Source organism: Muntiacus reevesi, chromosome 3, assembly GCF_963930625.1.
Source record: "Muntiacus reevesi chromosome 3, mMunRee1.1, whole genome shotgun sequence".
Taxonomy (NCBI): Eukaryota; Metazoa; Chordata; class Mammalia; order Artiodactyla; family Cervidae; genus Muntiacus; species Muntiacus reevesi.
Window position 1 is genome coordinate 251,656,260 of NC_089251.1, and position 18,845 is coordinate 251,675,104.

At 40.3% G+C, this 18,845-nt stretch overlaps 1 protein-coding gene and 1 long non-coding RNA gene across 23 annotated transcripts in view; one reads left to right on the forward strand and one right to left on the reverse strand.

Annotated features, from left to right (window-relative positions):
• TTN (titin) overlaps positions 1–18,845 on the reverse strand; it is a 273,917-nt gene that overhangs the window by 77,240 nt on the left and 177,832 nt on the right. For all 21 annotated transcript variants that reach the window (XM_065931851.1, XM_065931850.1, XM_065931848.1 and 18 more), the window contains 39 exons: positions 18,454–18,622; positions 18,091–18,357; positions 17,723–17,989; positions 17,355–17,633; positions 16,855–17,263; positions 16,630–16,754; positions 16,259–16,525; positions 15,230–15,499; positions 14,834–15,136; positions 14,436–14,738; positions 13,967–14,154; positions 13,764–13,878; positions 13,372–13,656; positions 13,125–13,276; positions 12,287–12,434; positions 11,640–11,817; positions 11,233–11,354; positions 10,851–11,138; positions 10,444–10,740; positions 10,138–10,324; positions 9,570–9,685; positions 9,178–9,477; positions 8,759–9,058; positions 8,564–8,669; positions 8,279–8,475; positions 7,891–8,196; positions 7,518–7,796; positions 6,672–6,971; positions 6,262–6,564; positions 5,574–5,936; positions 4,985–5,287; positions 4,553–4,852; positions 3,766–4,062; positions 3,377–3,661; positions 2,990–3,283; positions 1,585–1,884; positions 1,166–1,474; positions 887–1,077; positions 68–497 (listed from right to left, as the gene is read on the reverse strand). In XM_065931851.1, coding sequence (XP_065787923.1) covers positions 68–497; positions 887–1,077; positions 1,166–1,474; positions 1,585–1,884; positions 2,990–3,283; positions 3,377–3,661; positions 3,766–4,062; positions 4,553–4,852; positions 4,985–5,287; positions 5,574–5,936; positions 6,262–6,564; positions 6,672–6,971; positions 7,518–7,796; positions 7,891–8,196; positions 8,279–8,475; positions 8,564–8,669; positions 8,759–9,058; positions 9,178–9,477; positions 9,570–9,685; positions 10,138–10,324; positions 10,444–10,740; positions 10,851–11,138; positions 11,233–11,354; positions 11,640–11,817; positions 12,287–12,434; positions 13,125–13,276; positions 13,372–13,656; positions 13,764–13,878; positions 13,967–14,154; positions 14,436–14,738; positions 14,834–15,136; positions 15,230–15,499; positions 16,259–16,525; positions 16,630–16,754; positions 16,855–17,263; positions 17,355–17,633; positions 17,723–17,989; positions 18,091–18,357; positions 18,454–18,622 — 9,898 coding nt within the window. The remainder of the gene's footprint in view (positions 1–67; positions 498–886; positions 1,078–1,165; positions 1,475–1,584; positions 1,885–2,989; positions 3,284–3,376; positions 3,662–3,765; positions 4,063–4,552; positions 4,853–4,984; positions 5,288–5,573; positions 5,937–6,261; positions 6,565–6,671; positions 6,972–7,517; positions 7,797–7,890; positions 8,197–8,278; positions 8,476–8,563; positions 8,670–8,758; positions 9,059–9,177; positions 9,478–9,569; positions 9,686–10,137; positions 10,325–10,443; positions 10,741–10,850; positions 11,139–11,232; positions 11,355–11,639; positions 11,818–12,286; positions 12,435–13,124; positions 13,277–13,371; positions 13,657–13,763; positions 13,879–13,966; positions 14,155–14,435; positions 14,739–14,833; positions 15,137–15,229; positions 15,500–16,258; positions 16,526–16,629; positions 16,755–16,854; positions 17,264–17,354; positions 17,634–17,722; positions 17,990–18,090; positions 18,358–18,453; positions 18,623–18,845) is intronic.
• LOC136165428 (uncharacterized) overlaps positions 1–18,845 on the forward strand; it is a 52,016-nt gene that overhangs the window by 18,495 nt on the left and 14,676 nt on the right. For both annotated transcript variants that reach the window (XR_010662510.1, XR_010662509.1), the window contains exons 4-7: positions 273–386; positions 9,621–9,703; positions 10,196–11,224; positions 11,667–11,802. This is a non-coding gene — a long non-coding RNA (uncharacterized lncRNA). The remainder of the gene's footprint in view (positions 1–272; positions 387–9,620; positions 9,704–10,195; positions 11,225–11,666; positions 11,803–18,845) is intronic.

The following is an 18,845-nucleotide window of genomic DNA, read 5'->3' on the forward strand; positions in this document are numbered from 1 at the left end:
TTAACAGCACAGTTATCCATTTAGTGGCTCTGCCCTTGATATATTCCTGGGATGGAAGCATACTTACATATGGGATCTCCGGCAATTTCTGGGTCTGATGGTTCACTGGGAGGGCCAACTCCGGCAGCATTTATTGCCATTGCTCTGAACTGGTATTTAACACCTTCAATCAGACGGGGAACATTAAATTCCACGCCTTTCAAGCCCACTTTGGTTATTGGTGCTCGGCTAACACGTGACCAGTAGGCACCTCCCTCTTCTCTCTTCTCCAGCCAGTAACCAGTAATTGGAGAGCCGCCGTTGTCCAGAGGAGGAGTCCAGCTCACTAGCATCGACCCTTTGGTGCGCTCCAGAACTTTTGGTTTTCCCGGAGGTCCAGGAGTGCGGTAAGGATCTTGAATGACCACTTTATCTGATTTGCATTCATCGCTGATTCCATATTTATTCACTGCCCTAACTCGGAACTCATACTGACCGTTGGGGATAAGTTTCCAGAGCTAGAAATCAGATGAAAAATAATTTCTTAAGAACAATATACTTACGTTGATTTTCACTTGTTTTAAAATTCAAGTCATTTGATAGGGGAAGACTGTAAAAAGAAATCTATAGACTCAATTATCTGAGTACATACACTTAAACATGGATAAAGTCTTTTAAAGGGAGAATGTGTACATTTATTGAACTTAATAATTTGTCTCTCAAGTAAAAGAGAATCTGTATATCAAATAGAAATTACTAAGGGGCCTTATGTGCAAGGTGCTAAAAACTAAGGATTTTTGTGTGGAGTTTTAAGTTTAATCATTAAATTCCAAGGTCATGCTAGAATGGTGTTTATTCAGACTCAAGTCCTTTTAATGTGCATAAGAAAATACTTAGAAGAGTTTACCCCATATCTCCTCTCTACAGCTGTGTTGGTAACTTCTTCCCATTCAGCTTTCTTCCTGCTTGCATCGCGCTTGTCGATGATGTAATGGGTGATCTCACTGCCACCATTGTCGAGAGGGGCATCCCATGTCAGGTAGCAAGATTCAGCTTTAATGTCAGTAACAGCAAGATTTCTTGGTGGGGACGGACGATCTGAAAAGGAGCCAATGGAGGAGATTGAGAAGGAAATTCTTACACAGATGCTGGACTTCATTCTTTTATAAGAAAGAATATCGCTTACCATATACTTCCACATGGACATTTCGGAACACTGAACCAAGGCGATTAGAAGCAGTCACCGTGTATGTGCCTTTGTCCTCCCGGGTTGCTTTGGGAATGCTAAGCTCAGTCTTTGCCTCACTTCGGGAAACTTCTTCCTTAGTTATCTTAAGTGCATCGGTGGGTTTCTCAATCACAGTTTCATTCTTGGACCACTCAATCTTAGGCATTGGAAGGCCTGTCACATCTGCGGGAATGTTAACGGGCTCTCCCGCCTTAACTTTGATGGTGTCACCTCGAACAGACAGGCGCAACTTAATAGTTGGAGGCACTGCAAAGAGAAGGGCAAGTGGGGGAGAAAACAGCACGGTCATAAGGATGTTTATACAACCTGTGAGACAAAATGCATTCAAATGACCATTATGTGGATAGATTCCACACCTTCATCATCTTGTATGACCACATTAAGAGGCAGGGATGGTTCACTTTCACCAATCTCATTGACGGCCTTGACACGGAACTCATACATTTGGTGTTCATCGAGGTCTTCAACGAGAAAAGATGTGGTTGGGCAGAGGCGCTTGTTAACTCTTTCGAAGTCGGGTTTGTCATGGCGCCGCTTTTCGATGATGTAGCCCTGGATGGGGCAGCCGCCATTACTGCGGGGCTCCTTCCAGTCGAGGGTGATGGTGGACTTGGTTCTTTCCGTGTATGTGAGCCTCTCAGGAGATGTGGGAGGACCTTTAGTCAGAGGGAGGTTGACATGACAAGAATGAGACAAATACTCACGTGTGAAATCACATTTCACTTCAAATTACATGAAAAATAGGTTTCTACTTGGCGTAATGTGACCTCTGTCTTTAAAATCCTCAAAATATCTCAACTACCAAAATTACAGGCAATTCATATAGGCAGATTTTTTTTTTTTGGGGGGGTAAACTCTGTAGTCAAGGTTATTGATTAAATTGAGGTGCATGTATGCTTTTTTTTTTTTTTTTTTTGCATGTATGCTTTTTTATATTTAGCATTTTAGATGTTTTACCTGTCACTGAGAAAGCTAATTTTAATGACCTAGGAGGGCTGTCTGTGAAATTTTGCTTTGAATGACCAGCTGAGAGCAAAGTATTCCTGTCTCACTAACAGAAAAAGAATATGTCTACTGAATATACTTTGAACCATGTTGCCTCAAGTGTTAGTTTAGGGGTGGAAAGAGAATTTAAGAGATGCTGCTGTAGTTCTGTGTACTGAAGGATAAGATAGAAAGAATAAGCTCAGAATAGTGAAATTAGACCCAATCCATTCTTGACTATTATTGCAACCAGAAGCAGAGCTTTACCGGCTAAGTCCAACCCTGTTCTGTTTTTTCTGGCACAACTTGAGCTGCAGCAGACATTTTGAGATGGGCTGTTACAGTGAGAAGGTAATTTTGTTTCTTTTTTTAGGTGGTGGTAGACGAGGAATGATTCCTCTGTCTCTTGTGGAAACACAAAGACTTTGCTCTCTAGAATGGGATGTCAGCAGGCATTACCAGTTGTGTGCCCCGTATTAGAGCTTCATATTTGTTCATACCAGTCAATGAGATTTCCTTTGGTCTTTTTTTCATTTATGCTAAGCTCCAATGATTTAAGTTTTTCACCACATAAAATCATGCCAAAAATTACACTGAAATTATAGTAAATATGGTATCCTTACAGTTGCTTCTAGTTATTTGGTTTTTACCTTTCTCAATACTCCAAATATAAATCTGGAGACTGTTGGGAATTTGAAGCCATAAAACTCCATACATAAATGACATAACTACAAGCAATCAATATTCACTTTATAAACACGAAACTTTCTCTTTTACCTAGTGGGTCAACTGCAAGAATCGGTCCTATTTCAACAGGAGGGCCACAGCCAAACTTGTTCTTGGCAATCACACGGAACATATATTCTTGTCCCTCAAGGAGACCTGTGATGTCACATTTAGATCTCTCAGTCTCTATTGGTTGTCTCCAAGTGTGCATCTTAGCATCCTTTCTTTCAATAATGAAGCCTGTGATTTCACTTCCTCCATCATCTTCTGGATCAGACCAGTTAAGCAGACACATTTTTCTGTTTGTTACAACAGGTTTCAAGTCAAGAACAGGGCCAGGGACATCTGAAAAACAAAACAGTAACGACAGAAAATCAATGTAGTAAGATGGTATTGCTTAGAGAAAATCCTATGGAAATCCACGTTAACATTTCTTACCAAAAACTTCTACCCGGGCTGCTGCAAATTTGGAACCACAGCTATTGGTAGCTGTAATCACATATCTGCCATGGTCTTTTCTCAATGCATTCTTAATAATTAATTCAGACTTGGTCCCAACATTTTCTATTTCAACACGGTCTTTATCCAGCTCGCCTTCTTCAATGGTCCACACTTTTGTTGGCACTGGACGGCCGGTCACCACAGCTGGAATTCTGAGAGTCTTCCCAGCCATAATCTGTATTCCACCCTTGACAGAAACATCTAGTTCCACAGTTGGAGGCTCTGTTGAAAGAGAACAGTCATACATTAGCTCCAGAAAGATGGGGAGGAAAAAAATCTTATCCTGGGAAAATATCCATCATCTTATTCATGTCCCTGTTAAGTACCTTGTGGTTCAGCCACAGTAACAGGTTCTGTTTCTCCAGGTGGCCCTTCACCAGCCACGTTGACGGCAGTCACTCGAAGTTTGTAATCAGCACCCTCTCGGATTTCTCTGACCGTGTACTCACGGGGCTTGATCATCTTCTCTGTGCAGCGGGACCATTCATTTGTGCCAACCAGCTGCTTATAGACATAGTAGCCAACAATTTCCCCACCACCATTGAAAGCTGGGGGTTCCCAGGCCAGTTCAATCGTTGTGGAACTCGTGTCAGTGACTCTGGGGATGGGTGGCCCAGGTGGAGCTAGAATGAATGCACACACAGAAATCAAAACTCACTGACGGTTTGAAAATGTGCAGTAGCTTATGCTACCCCATTTCTTCCCCAGAGTATGTTACATGTGATATGGGTGAATATTGCTCCCTGAAACTTTTAAGGTATATATACAAATGTTTATAATTTTACACTGCAACCTCAACATATGTCTGTAGTTACTGCTAGTATTTAGCTTGTTTTCCAGCTTTGAGATATTACATATAATGTATGTAAGTTTTAGGTGCACAACGTGATGAGTTGATATGTGTATATATTACAGAATGATTACCTCAGAAATGTTAGTTAACACCACCATCCCCTCACATAATTACCAGTTTTGGGTAGCATTTAAGATCTACTCTCTTAACAACTTTCAAGCATACAAAACTTGAAAACTAGAAATTAAAAGTAGCAGTAAACAGTACTGTTAATTATAGTGACGATGCAGTACCCTCTTTGTTCTTAAGGAATTACTTACAGATTGGATCATGTGCTGTTTTGGGGTCTGAGGGGGGACTGAACTTTCCAGGTCCAGCTGCATTTTCAGCACATACTCTAAAGACATAGGTGAGTCCTTCTAATAGACCGTCTACTTTGGTCTTCAAAGAATTCAGAAGGTTTCGGTTCACACGAGACCAGTGTGTACTGTTCACCTCACGTTTTTCAAGCCAGTAACCCAAGATGGGGCTTCCATTATCTTTTGGTTCATTCCATGTCACTAGCATACTGTTACTGGTGACATCTTCCACAATGGGCTTATCAGGTGCATCAGGTGGTTCTGATTAAAATAAAAAAAGGCAAGTTTGAATTAATTCCCTAGTATGACATAAAAATTCAAGTGTATAAGCTGGGATAATGTATATGGCAACATATGATAAAAAGGCAAAGTTTAGATGCTAAAGAACCTTACCAAATGGATCTTTAGCTATAAATGGCTTTGAAACACATGGTGGTCCAGGCCCAAACCTATTTTCAGCTCTTACACGGAAGAGATACTCTTTTCCTTCAATCAGCTTTGTCACTGAATATTTGCAGTGCCTAAGCGTTGAGGTGACAACCATCCATTCTGAGTCAGGTTTTGTCTTGTCTTTCTTTTCCAAAGTGTAGTTTAAAATTTCACTGCCACCATCATCAAGGGGTGGCTCCCATTTACAGAGGACTGAGGTCTTTCTGATATCTTCAAATTCAAAGTTGATTGGTGGTCCTGGTATATCTGATATTTTAAAAGACAGACGTGGTTAAAAACTTTTGTAGCACTGTTTGCAATGGAAAATGTAAATGTTGAATGTGCTTCAGTGACATCAACTTCTGTTTTTCATACATCTGTCTTCATATCACATTAGCTAATGAATAACAACGTCAGTTTTCTTTGACGTAGCCAGAAGAAGAAAATGAGAATGAGGACACCTGACTGAAGCTATTTCCCACTCCTTTTAACTGCCCCCACGAACTCTTACATTAACTTTCTTCCACTGCAAAGTGTAGTTTTACGTACTTACCTAGCACACAGACGGTACATGGAGCTTTTGCAATACCATGGTCATTTTCAGCTTTGATCATGAATAGGCCATGATCGGGTCGGACAGAATCTCGGACACGTAGCTGAGATTCTCCTTTTTTACTGTTGTCAATACTCAGACGCTGTGTCAGAGGCAGGACAAATGGTTGTTCTTCTTGAACTTCACCCTTCCTTCTCCTAACCAAGGGTTCTACACGCTTCTTAATCTCCTCTGGTGTGATAATACTTTCATCCTTTAGCCATGTAATTGTTGGGTAAGGTGAGCCAGAAATAATTGCATCAAGTGCTATTTCATCACCTCGTCTGACTTCTAGGCTTGTTTTCATGATGACTTTCGGGGCATCTGTAATGATTAAAAGCAATAATTGTTTTCAGTTCTGATGAAAATGTCTGAAGTGAAGTCACTCAGTTGTGTCTGACTCTTTGCGACTCCATGGACTGTAGCCTACCAGGATCCTCCGTCCATGGAATTTTCCAGGCAAGAATACTGGAGTGGGGTGCCATTTCCTTCTCCAGGGGATCTTCCTGACCTAGGGACCGAACCTGGGTCTCCTGCATTGCAGGCAGACACTTTACCATCTGAGCCACCTGGGAAGCCCTGTCTGACAGAACATTATTCTCATTTCTTTCATGATGGGAAGATGGCAAACCCATTAAACATGACTTACCAATAGGATCCACAGCTTTGGTTGGAGGAGTGGCCCGAGAGGGTTCACTAATACCAGCAGCATTTTCTGCTCGAACACGGAATTGGTATTCCTTTCCCTCTTCAAGGCCTTTTGCTGTATAGGTCAGGACTGGGACCAGGTGTTCATTGCATCTCTTCCATCTCTCTTCACCTTTAGCAATCTTCTCTATGATGTAACCCATTATCTTGCTTCCTCCGTCATACAAAGGTGGCTTCCATGTAATAGTCATTGCCTCAGCTGTAGGATTGTGTACCTCAACATCTACAGGTGGATCAGGGGGTTCTGGAGTACAAGAACAAAACCTGTTAATATAGGGAAACCCATCTTGTTTAAAAAAAAAAAAAAAAAGCACAACTCCTAGCTTTATGATGTTCATAACCCAAACTTACGCTTTGGATCTTGAGCAATGACTGGATTTTTCAGTTCAATATATTCGCCTCCACCAATCTTGTTGACAGCTTTAACACGGAAGAAGTATTCACCATTTGGTATGAGATCCTTGACAGTCCAAGACAGTTTGTTCTCACCAGACATGACTGGTATGTACGTCCTCCTCCCAGCTTCTCTGCGTTCCAGGACGTAATGAAGAATTGGGCTTCCACCATCATATTCTGGAGGTTCCCAAGTTAATTTACAAGAACTCTTGGTCACATCACTTGCTTTAAGATCTCTGCATGGCCCAGGTAGGCCTATTAAAAATAAAAATGATAACTATTATTATAACCTGAAAAGGCTGGGTATTAAGAACACACACTTTCTCTGTGTAGGACACTGTAAGCCATTTAGCATCCTTGACTCTGAACTATTAAATGTCAGTAGCTCCCCCTTAGTTTTGTTCCAAGCAAAAGTGGCCCCCCAAATTTCCAAACACTGTCCACCACCATGTGTGGGAGAAAGGGCAGAAAATGTTACCACCCCTGGTTGAGAACATTATGAAAACTTGAAAATACAATTAATAAATGAATATTGGTTATTTAAACATTCTTTTGGTATATCTTTTATTCAAATTGCTATTTCATATGCAAATAATTGCAACAGAAGTAAACAAATGTAATCAGAGTTCAGCAATTTCATTTCTTTAGAAGTGTTTTGCTTCTCATATGGTAAGAAATAATCTGAAAGGACATTTAGTTTACAAATAGCCAACTCATGAAGCCATTTCTACTAGCACTGCAGAGTTAACCAATTTTCCCAACATGTAAAGCACGCCTGGTATTTCATCAAAGAATGATTACCTATGACTTTGACATTGATTGAGGCGGTTGCTGAGCCAAGCTTATTTTCTAGGGTAATGGTGTAAATGCCAGCATCAGCACGGACACTCTTGGGAACTTCAAGGTGTGCAGAGATGTGATCATTCTTCATGGTTAATCTGTCACTTGCTTTAACTTCTTTGCCGTCTTTATGCCAACTAACTGTTGGAACTGGGACAGCTCTGAAGGGAACAGGAATGCTTAACTTTTCACCTTCAATGACAACAATGTCGTGAGTCTCCAGATCAATGGTTGGCTTACCTGTAATCCAAAAGGGGGGAAAAAATAGTATGTCAAAATGCAATGCAGGAGTCAAGTTTGCTGTATTAATTGTACAAAGAAACTGTGTTCTTACAGTCTGGGTCTTTGGCGACCACGTTTTCAGAGATCTCAGATGGCTCACTGACTCCAATGGCATTAACAGCTCTCACTCTGAGCACGTACTCCTTGTCGGGCACAACACCTTCTTCAACCTTGAATTTCAAGTCTTTTATTGGGCGAGAATTAACGCGCATCCATTTCTCAGTGCCTACTGGACACATTTCAACATGGTATCCTATAATAGGACTCCCGCCGTTTTTCTCTGGAGGTTTCCAAGCAATGGCAATGTGCTTTCTCCCAGCGTCAGTAACATGCAGGTCAAGAGGCGGTGAAGGAGGACCTTAAAAGACAATGAAATGTTTGCACCCCTATCTCACCATCCAACCCTGGACAATATCCTTTGCAAAATCAGCACTGCTTACTTGTTGGATCTTCAACTTTCAGGATTTCTGTTGGTTCACTTGGGTGACCAACTCCAGCCTCATTCTCTGCCCGAACCTGAAACTGGACCTCTGTTCCTTCAATGACATCAGTTACTCTAAAGTGACAGTCGGGTCCTGAGGTTTTTCCAGCTTTCACCCAACGGGTACCTAATTTTTCTTTCTTCTCAATGACATATCTATTGAAATAACAAGCATTTTGTTAACACTAATAAGGAATTTTCAGCCAGATGTAAATTTTTCCTTATGAGTTAATTAACATTCTACCTCTGTATTGGTCTTCCACCATCATTTTTAGGTGGTTCCCACTTCAGGTCAACATGTCGTTTCGTCACATCAACCACTGTCAGAGCGTAGGGTGGTCCAGGCGTGGCTGAAAGTGAGATTTTCGTCGGTTAGAAAAACCAGAGAGAAAAGTGACAATCTGCTGTAAATGGTGTCACAAACATGAAGTTAGCATACTAAAGGTGTCCTTGGCCAGGACAGAGTCCTCCACTTCACAGTAGTCGCTCTGTCCTATGGCGTTTTCTGCAGCAACTCGGAACACATATAACGAGCCCTCTGTCAGCGGGGTCACCGTGCACTTGGTGTCCTTCACGGTCGTATCCACCGTTTGCCAGCCTTTCCGTCTCACATCTCTCTTTTCCACAATGTAGTTGGTGATGGGCGACCCGCCATCCTTCTCAGGAACGGTCCACTTTAGGTCTGCTGTATTTTTTGTAATATTGATCACTTCAAGCCAGCGAGGTGGTGACGGGGGATCTGAAGGAAAAAAAAAATAGGCAATTTTTTATTGTCTGATATTCAGTTTTCACTAAATTTTCTAGTTGTCACTAAGAAGAACCCAGATAGCAAAGATGAACTAATCAAAAGTGACTTACAGAGCTTCTCCCGGCAAAGCACAGGGTCGCTGGGCTCACTGGGCTCACTTTCCCCGGCCTTGTTCACAGCTCTAACTCGAAATGAGTATTCCTGTCCTTCCATGAGCCCTGGGAGCAGATGCTGGGTGGTGGGAACTCCTTCAGCCACTCGGACCCAGTCATCTGTTCCAGTCTTTAGCATTTCAATGACATAAGAATCTATCTTTGCCCCTCCATCATGTTCTGGCTTTGTCCAGTTCAGCATTAATGATGTTCTGCCTATATCTTTCACAACTGGTTTTCCAGGGGGCCATGGAGGGTCTGCAAGCCAATGAAATGAAATCATTAATTAGATTTGTCAAAAGGAATTAATATAAGCTTCAAAACAATCACAAAAAATGAATGAATCATACCTATGGCATCCTTTATTAAGATTGGCTCAGTTGATTTGCTTGGTTTTCCAGGTCCAGCAAGATTTTCAGCCAGCACACGGAATCGGTATTTTTTCTTATTTGTGAGACCTTTCACTCTGAATTAGGAACAAAATGTGAGTTGAATACCATGATGAAAAGCAGAAAATTCTATTTATTTCACATAGACGAACGTAATTTATTTAAAGATTGGTTCAGCAATTTAAATGAAAATATTTCAATATAAATTAAAAATTGCCTTTCCATGGTCACACACAAGATTTGGTCACATGTACCAATCTAATTACAATATCTATAATAATAATCGTTAATATACTGGAGGACCAAACACTTTGGAACTTTCATAAAGTTGATATTTTATGGTAAGAAATTAAGAAGTGTGTCCTTCAATGGAATTTATGTCTTTTTTGAAATTATGCGGTAATAGAAAAGATCAGATCATTAAAATTTTTATAGTAATATATAATCAGATATATTCAAAAGGAATGCTAAAGAATGAAAATTTGTATGCACTGCTGTTTTAACATTGTGATGGAGAGCTTGGGCGTACCTGTATGTTGTGTCCTTTATTGGCATCTTATTGCATCTAACCCATTTATCACTTTCAGGATCTAATCGTTCAACCCAGTATCCTGTGATGGGGCTGCCACCATCATCATCTGGCTCACACCATGTGAGGGTCACTGCATCTTTAGTGATGTCAGAAGGTTCGAGGCGAGTTGGAGGTCCAGGCGGATCTATAGACAGGATAATCATATGGGTTATATAGCCTTTATACAAATATGACAACTACGTATACATTTAACATAAGCATCCTTTTTTTTTCTTTAAACTAAGTGATTAATGAGAAACTTACCAAACTGAAATTTGGCTGTTATTGGAGTGGCCTGAACTGGCTCACCAACACCGTACATGTTCTCTGCAGCAACTCTAAAGATGTATTCTTTATTGGGTGTTAACTTGGTTGCCTTGAACTTGGTATCCTTGACAGTTGATGAGAGCTTGTGCCACATATCACTGTCAGTGGCTTTTCTCTCGACAACGTAATTTGTGATTTTAGATCCACCATCATCACGTGGTGGGTTCCATGTAAGAAGACACGACTCGTTGGTCACTTCTGTGATGTCAAAAGCAGCTGGAGGTCCAGGTTTATCTGTGGATGGCATTATATACTCAGAAAAAAACCACATTTTAAAATCATGTTTCCTTTTCAAAAGTAGCTGGAATGAGTTTGCTCATTTTTAAAATGAGAACTTCCCTTACCTAAGACGTTCACTTCTACCACGGCGGTGGCCCGACCACAGACGTTCACGGCCTCGATGATGTAGGTGCCAGTGTCACTTCTCTTACTATCCATGATTGTCACTGTGGATTTTTTAGGAATGTTTTCAATGGTGATTCTTTTGTCCTGTTTCAGAAGCATGTCAGCCTTTGTCCAGGTTATTTTAGGTTCAGGCTTGCCGGTTACAGTGGCAGGAAGTTCAATCTTAGTTCCTGCTTTTACAGTGATACCTGCAAGGAGCTTCACATCCAGGAAAATTTCTGGAGCCTCTAAATTGGAAAAGATTATTTAAGATGTTAGCAAGTTCAGGTGGAGTTAAAGTCAGAAGTCTTGACTAATAAAGCAAAAACCTAAAGTAAGTACCCTGTGTGTCTACAGCCTGGATTTCTTCTGTGGGTTTGCTTGGCTTGCTAGGTCCTAGCCTGTTCAAGGCCTTCACACGGTAGGCATACCACTGGCCTTCTTCAAGACCTGTCACTTCCATTCTGTCAGAGAACAAAAGAGGATATTTTACTTTAATGCATTTCATCTGTCCCATTGTGTAGTATTCATAATATTTCCAAAATTCATACCCCTGGTATAATACTATCCTTTAATTCTGGACTGCTTCAATATTTTAATTAATAAAAATATTGATTAAAGGGTAAGTTCAGCAGCACTTTAAAAACTTAGGCCCACCAAAGAAGAAGTTCTAAACTTAACATTTAGACTTTCCAAAATAAAGCCCATGTAGTAAGAGTACTCTTATGTCAAATAATTTAAAAACTTACTTTGTTTCTGCCACTGGTTCTCCACAGGCGACCCACCGATCAGAACCACGTGGGCATTTTTCAACTATATATCCTTTGATGCGTGAACCACCATCGTGTTTAGGTGGATCCCATGTTAGGAAGATGCTCTTGGCTGTTCGATCTCTCCACTTCACATTCTCTGGTGGGTCAGGTACCGCTATAGCATTTTAAAGAGAGAGGGTCAGGCCTAGATAGACCATCTATGAAATCTCTATGTTGCCAACCTGTGTCTTTCCCCCATAACTTCAACTCCAGGTCTAAAGCAAAAACAGGTGGGAATTCCCTGGTGGTCCAGGGGTTAGGACTCCACATTTTTACTGCTATAACCTAGGTTCAATCCCATAAGCCACTCTTTGCTACCTCGTGGAGTATAGCCCACCAGGCTCCTCTGTCCATGGGATTTTCCAGGCAACAATACTGGAGTGGGTTGCCATTTCCTTCTCCAAGGGATCTTCCCAACCCAGGGATAGAACCCAGGTCTCCCGCATTGCAGGCAGATGCTTTAACCTCTCAGCCACCAGGGAAGCCCCTCCATAAGCCACACAAGTGTGGCCAAAAAATAAATAAGAAAAAAAAAAAAACAGGTAACAAGAGGCTAGGTAAGAAATTATCAAGGATGTACTCACTTGCAGGAGCTGACATATTTACAGGTTCATCAACATATGCGGGTTCTCCAGGGCCACACTTGTTACAAGCACAGACTTTAAATAAATATTCTTTTCCTTGAAGAAGATCAGGAACTGTGAATTCTAGGTCAGTCACAGAGTCTGTAACCTGGGACAAAGCAATACAATTAATTAACTGTTTTCCAAAAACTCTCTGCCCAAGTCAAGGTTTTTCCATGAGCAGAGTTTTGAATGCTAAGGATGATTCATGTGCTAATTTCATATTAAGGAAAATGTTGCAAAGAAAGATACAAAATAATATTTGACCCTTAATATAAGGTGGAATTGTTTCATAATTTATATGCATTAAAAAGTCGGCAAATAAGGTATTGATTCTGTCTACTAACGGGGCAAGTAGAAGTGTGATAAATCAAGGTTAAAGCAAAGTAATGGTATACACTAGGGAGAGAAAATGGCAGATTAGGCCAACTAAGGTTATCTAGTGGAGTGAGAAGTAGGATGACCAGGGAGTTAATTTAGTACTTAGTGTCCTTAGAATGGCTTATAGCCCTTTTAAAAGGACATACTGGATACTAATCAGGTACTAAGTAAATAAGTAGGGTTTGCTTTATTTATTATTTTTTTAACAAACCTAGCTGAAGATCTGGTAAAGCTCATAGAATGAGGCAGTTACACCAAATCTTGGTTGAACTACCTCAGGAAGCATTAGCATCAATATGTTTTAAAGGATAGAGGTACTTTTTCAGCAGTGTAGAGGTAAAAACATTTAACTTTGCAAGGCATCACAGGGTGCCCCCATTCTCTTTTCTGGAGTTGGTGTACTGTGCTCAACACTCACTTTAGTCCATGTTTTCCGGCTGACTTCACGCTTTTCAATAACATATCCAGTTAATGGACTTCCTCCGTCGTCTTCTGGCGGTTCCCAAGTCAAATGTACTGAGTCCTTGGTTATATCACCAAATTTCAGTTCTTTGGGTGCACTTGGGCGAGCTGAAAAAAAAATTCAGTCAGAATCATTAATAGCTTGAACCAATATTTGTTAGTACCATCAAATCACCTTATATGATAAAAGGTTAGTTCCTTACCAATTACATTGACATCAATCTCCCCAGAAATTGCCTTGGCACGATTTTCTAACTTCAGTGTATAAATGCCCTTGTCTGGACGTTCACTTGGAGAAATGACAAGCTCGGCGTAGGCAGACAGGGTTTTCATTTTCACCCGGTCCCCTGCTTCTAGTACTTTATCTCCAAAAGACCAGGTAGCAGTTGGCCTTGGATAGCCTGTGCTTGGCACCAGGATCTTGATGGGATTTGGCACAATAACTTCCAGACCATCTTTAAATGCACTTAAATCCATTGTTGGTTCAGCTACCAAAGAGAAGAATTAATGACTTTCCAATATTATATTTAAATCCCTAGTACCCCCAAAGAAGCTACGAGCTATTCCCAAATCTAACAATGAAATATCCATTTACCATCAGCATCATCAGCAGTTAGAGGACCAAGAATTTCAGATGGATCTGAAACACCAGCTTCATTTTCTGCAGATACGCGATATAAATACTTATTTCCTTTTTGTAATCCAGTAACCTAAAATTAGGAATCAATATTTGTAAAAAATATATACACATTTAAGTCCACAATCATATCCTATTTATTTTAGATACACATGCCCTACCTTGTAAGTCAGTTCAGGGACAAGTTTCTTATTGCAACGAATCCAATTGTCTTTTCCTTCTTCACAGCGTTCAATTATATAGCCCAAAATTGGACTTCCTCCATCTTTCAGAGGAGGTTCCCATGTGAGCTGAACTGAGGACTGAGTCTGATCTGAGGCACTTAGGTTCACAGGAGGACTTGGTCTCTCTGGATTGGAAGAAAGAATTGGAGCATACCATTTAATTGTTTTACCACTAGTGCTGCCTAGGAAGCCCACCATTTAACTCAGTGACAGATTTATTAAGACAATGCAGTCATCATTTCGATCATCCCTGTAGTCACTGGATAAAAGCAGGCACAGTCTGCATTTCTACAATTTTGTTCAAATTTTTCTGATGTTCTTTGCATTAACTTTAATTTATTTTAATTGATATGCTTAATTTCTTGATTTAGTGGAGTACTTATTTCCCCTTTTTTGATGAACTTACCAATAGGATCAGCAACTTTGATGAAAGGTGTGGCTGCACTTGGTTTTCCAACTCCAATTCGGTTTTGGGCTCTGACCCGGAAGCTATACTCTTGTCCTTCCACCACATCAGTGACAGTTGCAGACAGGTCTTCGGCTCTCACTGTCATGGCAGTTTCCCATCTGATAGAAGTCTTGTCCCTTAATTCAATGACGTAGTTTGTGATCTCAGCACCTCCATCATACTCTGGTGGCTCCCATGTCAGTGAGACACCAAATCTGTTCACATCAGTGATCGTTACATTCAGAGGAGGGCCTGGAACATCTGCATTTCATCACAGAAGAAAACATGGGCTATCAGTTATCTCAGAGATAAAAGCAAAGATAAGCTACTTTTCAATTTACTTAAAGTCTTCTTACCATATTTACTCCTCGCTTCTACAGGACTGTCAGTTTCTACTGGTTCACCAGTGCCAACTCTGTTCCTTGCACTCACACGGAATAGGTACTCAACTCCTCCTTTCTGTAGTCCAGTGACAGTAAACTCACAGCTGTCTGCACGGTCAGTGGCCAGAACCCATGTCTTTCTCTTGATGTCACGTCTTTCAACAACATAACCTATGATTTTGCTTCCACCATCACTTAGTGGTTCTTCCCAAGCAAGGCTCACTTCACCATCAAATGTTTCTGTCACTTCTAAGTTACGTACTGGCCCGGGAACATCTGAAATTCACATATACAGTTTTTTTTTTTTAGTGTATTATCACATTTTTAGTTGTGCTTTGCCAGTAAAGTCCAAGTGACTCAAGGGCTTACCAATAACTTTTAAATTGATGAATCCTTCTGCTTTTCCATGTTTGTTCTGAAGCACAATTTTATACCTTCCTTTGTCTTCTTTCTTGGCATGTAAAATTCTGAAGGAAGTTTGTTCAGCTGTGGTATCAACTGTTTTTGAAGAGAGGGGTTCATTTTCTTTAAACCACTCAGCTTCTGCTTTGGGGTAGGCATAGTAGGGCACCACCATCGTCAGAGGCTGGCCAGCATCAACCTCCAGGTCTTGGTCAGCTGTCTTGATTTTAGGTGCAGCTAGTGAGAAAAAAAATCATATGTGAATGTTTTTGAGTGCTTGATTATAGTCCGGAGATGCCCTAGCTGTTTTACTATGCATTCATCAGCAAATACTAGTTACATAACCTTGGAAGCATATCACAGTAACTTTACAGTGGAGAATACTAGCTGACTTTGAGTTCTCACAGCTTTCTGGACAAATGATCAGACTCTGAAGAATAGAGGATTAAGGATGACATGAAACCATAAAAATCTCCATTCTTTGCTGTTAATAATAACAGGCCTAAATAGAGTGCATAAAACATGCTTTTTGTTTTATATAGAGTAGGTACCTCATATTTAGTTCAAGATAAATCAGACAAACTTGTTCTTATGTACAAGAGGTGTGTTAATGGCTTTTTCAAAATGTCAACTGATGCGGATGTCTTAGAAGCCTGGGTCAGAATGAGAACAGATCTAAAAGGCCCCACAGGGACTTGGAAAGTAGAAAAGAGTAGGACTGGCTCTAGGTCTCGGTTTGCTGGGGAGACTCACAGGGCAATAGGTTAATTCTAGGAGTTGATGAACAGCTGCCATATGCCAGGAACTGTGCTGGGTTTCAGTAAGTAAAGAGCAAAGCTCTTCGTGGTAAGAGGAATTAGAATAGTTAACATGTGGACAGGGCTTAATAGGAATAAAAGGGTCTCACAAACATTTTCTCGTTAACTGTGAAGTCTGAAACCAGCACAGTATCTGTAGTACTGTAAGGCTATCTGAAGACAAAAGAAAGGGACTTACCTGCCAGTTCAAGCTTAGCTCTGGCTTCTTTGTCTTTGGCAATAAATCTGTATTCACCCTGGTCACGGGGCTTGATGTCACAAATCTGTAGCCTGTGTATCTTTCCTTCACTCATCATCTGGTGTTTGTCACCCTGGACGATAATCATGTTGTTTTTGAGCCACTGGACTTCCACCTTATCTTTGTTGAGCTCAGCCAAAAAGACAACGTCAGCACCAGGGGCTTCAAGGATGTCTTGGGGAGGTCTGATGATCTCAACAGGAATTTCTGAAAAGAAAATGTGAAATAAATACAAACATATTTGTATTGGGATTAACAACATTGGAAAACTAGTACTAATATTAAAAATCGCCCTTTCATTTAATATGTACCTTCCACAAAAAGTCTAGCTCGAGACTTCCTGTCTTCTACTCCACAAGCATATTCACATTCATCATCCAGCCTGCAGTCTTTTATAATGAGTCTATGTATACTGCCATCTTTTTCAAATTTGTATCTAAAAGAAGAGATTGAATTATTGAATAAGGACCACTAAATTGCTAAACATGTATATGGATATATAGCTAAGAAATAGAGATTGAGATGTTCTCACATACTTTTTGCCTTCTTTAATTTCTCTCCCATTTCTGTACCATTTTACATTTGCTTTCTCTCTGGAGAGTTGGCAGGAGAAGACAGCATCATCAAACTCGGTGACTGTCTGGTCTTCAAGGTGTTCCACAAACTCTGTAGGAGCTTCTATGATGAGAAGCTCAGCAACAGATTTATCTTGTCCTGCAGTGACAACGTATTCACCCTCATCTGGGAAGCCACAATCTTTAATGATTAGAGAGTGCTTATATTTGTCAATTCTATATAAGACACGGTTGTCAAAAGCCACTTCTTCTCCATTTTTGGTCCACTTCAGTGTTACGTTGAGCCGGTTCACCTTACACCAGAATGTGACAGATTTCTTCTCCATTGTTTCAATATCTTTAAGAGGCTCAATGATCCTAAGATCTTCCTCTGTTGGAAAGGAGAAGAAGAATGTTGATCTTAGTTGTTTTCATAATAGAAATTGATTTTTAAAATCTCTAATGTCAAATAAGTGACTTACCTTCTACTATTAGATTGGCTGCACTCTTAACATTTTCACCTCTGTGATTGGTCAGAGACACACTATAGTTGGCTTGATCATCTAATTGCGCGTTTCTAATTCTGAGGGTGTAGACCAGGTCTTTTTGGAGAATAATATATTTCGAACTATCAAATATGGCTTCGTCATTTCTGAACCATTTGGCTTTGGCACCTTCAGTGTTGACCTCACAGTTAAAGACGACTTCTTGTTGTTCCTTCACACGGGTGTCCTTCAGAGGAACTATGATCCTGAGTTTTTCTGAAAGCAATCAGCAAGACTTTATAGTATGAAGGGCTAAAGTGGTAGATGCCAATATAAGTAAATCCAAGAAGCACAGACACACTCACCAATTACAGTCAAGTGAGCTGCTGCTCTGGCGGCCCCAACCATGACTACATAAGTGCCCATATCTTGTAATGTGGCATCTTTCACAACTAGAACCCTCTTTTTGCCATCAGCAATGACATCATATTTATCTCCAGATTCAAGAGTCTTATCATCTCTCTTCCACTGGACTTCAAAGCTTTCCTTTGATATAGAGCAGACAAATTCAGCCTTTTCTCCTTCAAGTATTTCAAGGTTTTGAGGCTTTGAGATAAATTCAGCAGCAAGTTCTGGAAAGAAAAAGTTGCAAGATATTGAAAACTTTAGCATTTGTACCTTAAATGTGACAAGCATGATTTTCTTAAAATACCATTCATTGTAATTTTCATACCATGAACTTTGACTTTGCCATCGGTTCGAGAACTTGGAAGTCGGCAGTTGTAGTTGCCAGCATCTTCCAGGTGAGCATTCTGAATGATCAGGATTCTCTTTCGTCCTTCAGTAAGTATTTCGTATCTTCCTGTTTCAATGATCTCTTCATCCCCTTTGTACCAAGTTACTTCTGCTCCAGGCTTGGACACCTCACAAACCAGTTTTACAGTATCTGTTTCACTAACCTCAATGTTGGCAAGATTTTTTGTAAAGACAGCTTCTTCTTCTGCAAGAAGAATTTTTTTAAAAATAAATTAAACTGGAGATTTTTTTTTTTCCTCCCAACACATATACTTCTGCAGAGAAAAGACTTCACTCTTACCCAGAACTGTCAGCATGCCAGAAGTTCTTGCTGTCCTTACTTCACAGGAATATTCTGCTTCATCATCCAGTAGACATTTGTTGATAACAAGAATGCGGACTGCTCCCTTAGATATGATGTCATATTTTTTGCCCTTTTTAATTTCAGCACCATCTTTAAACCATTGAACCTTTATTTAAGATAAACAAATACTTTTATCAGTTTTCTTATTCCTTCACATGTATGTCCTTGAGAGGAACTATGATCCTAAGCTCTTCTAAAAGCAGTCAGTAAGACTTTATATTATTAAGAAGAACTAAAGTGGTAAATATAACCAAACCCCAAAAAAACAAGAACACACTTCTTCAATTATTAAGTGAACAGCTGTGACACTATTATCGGGTATTAAAAAT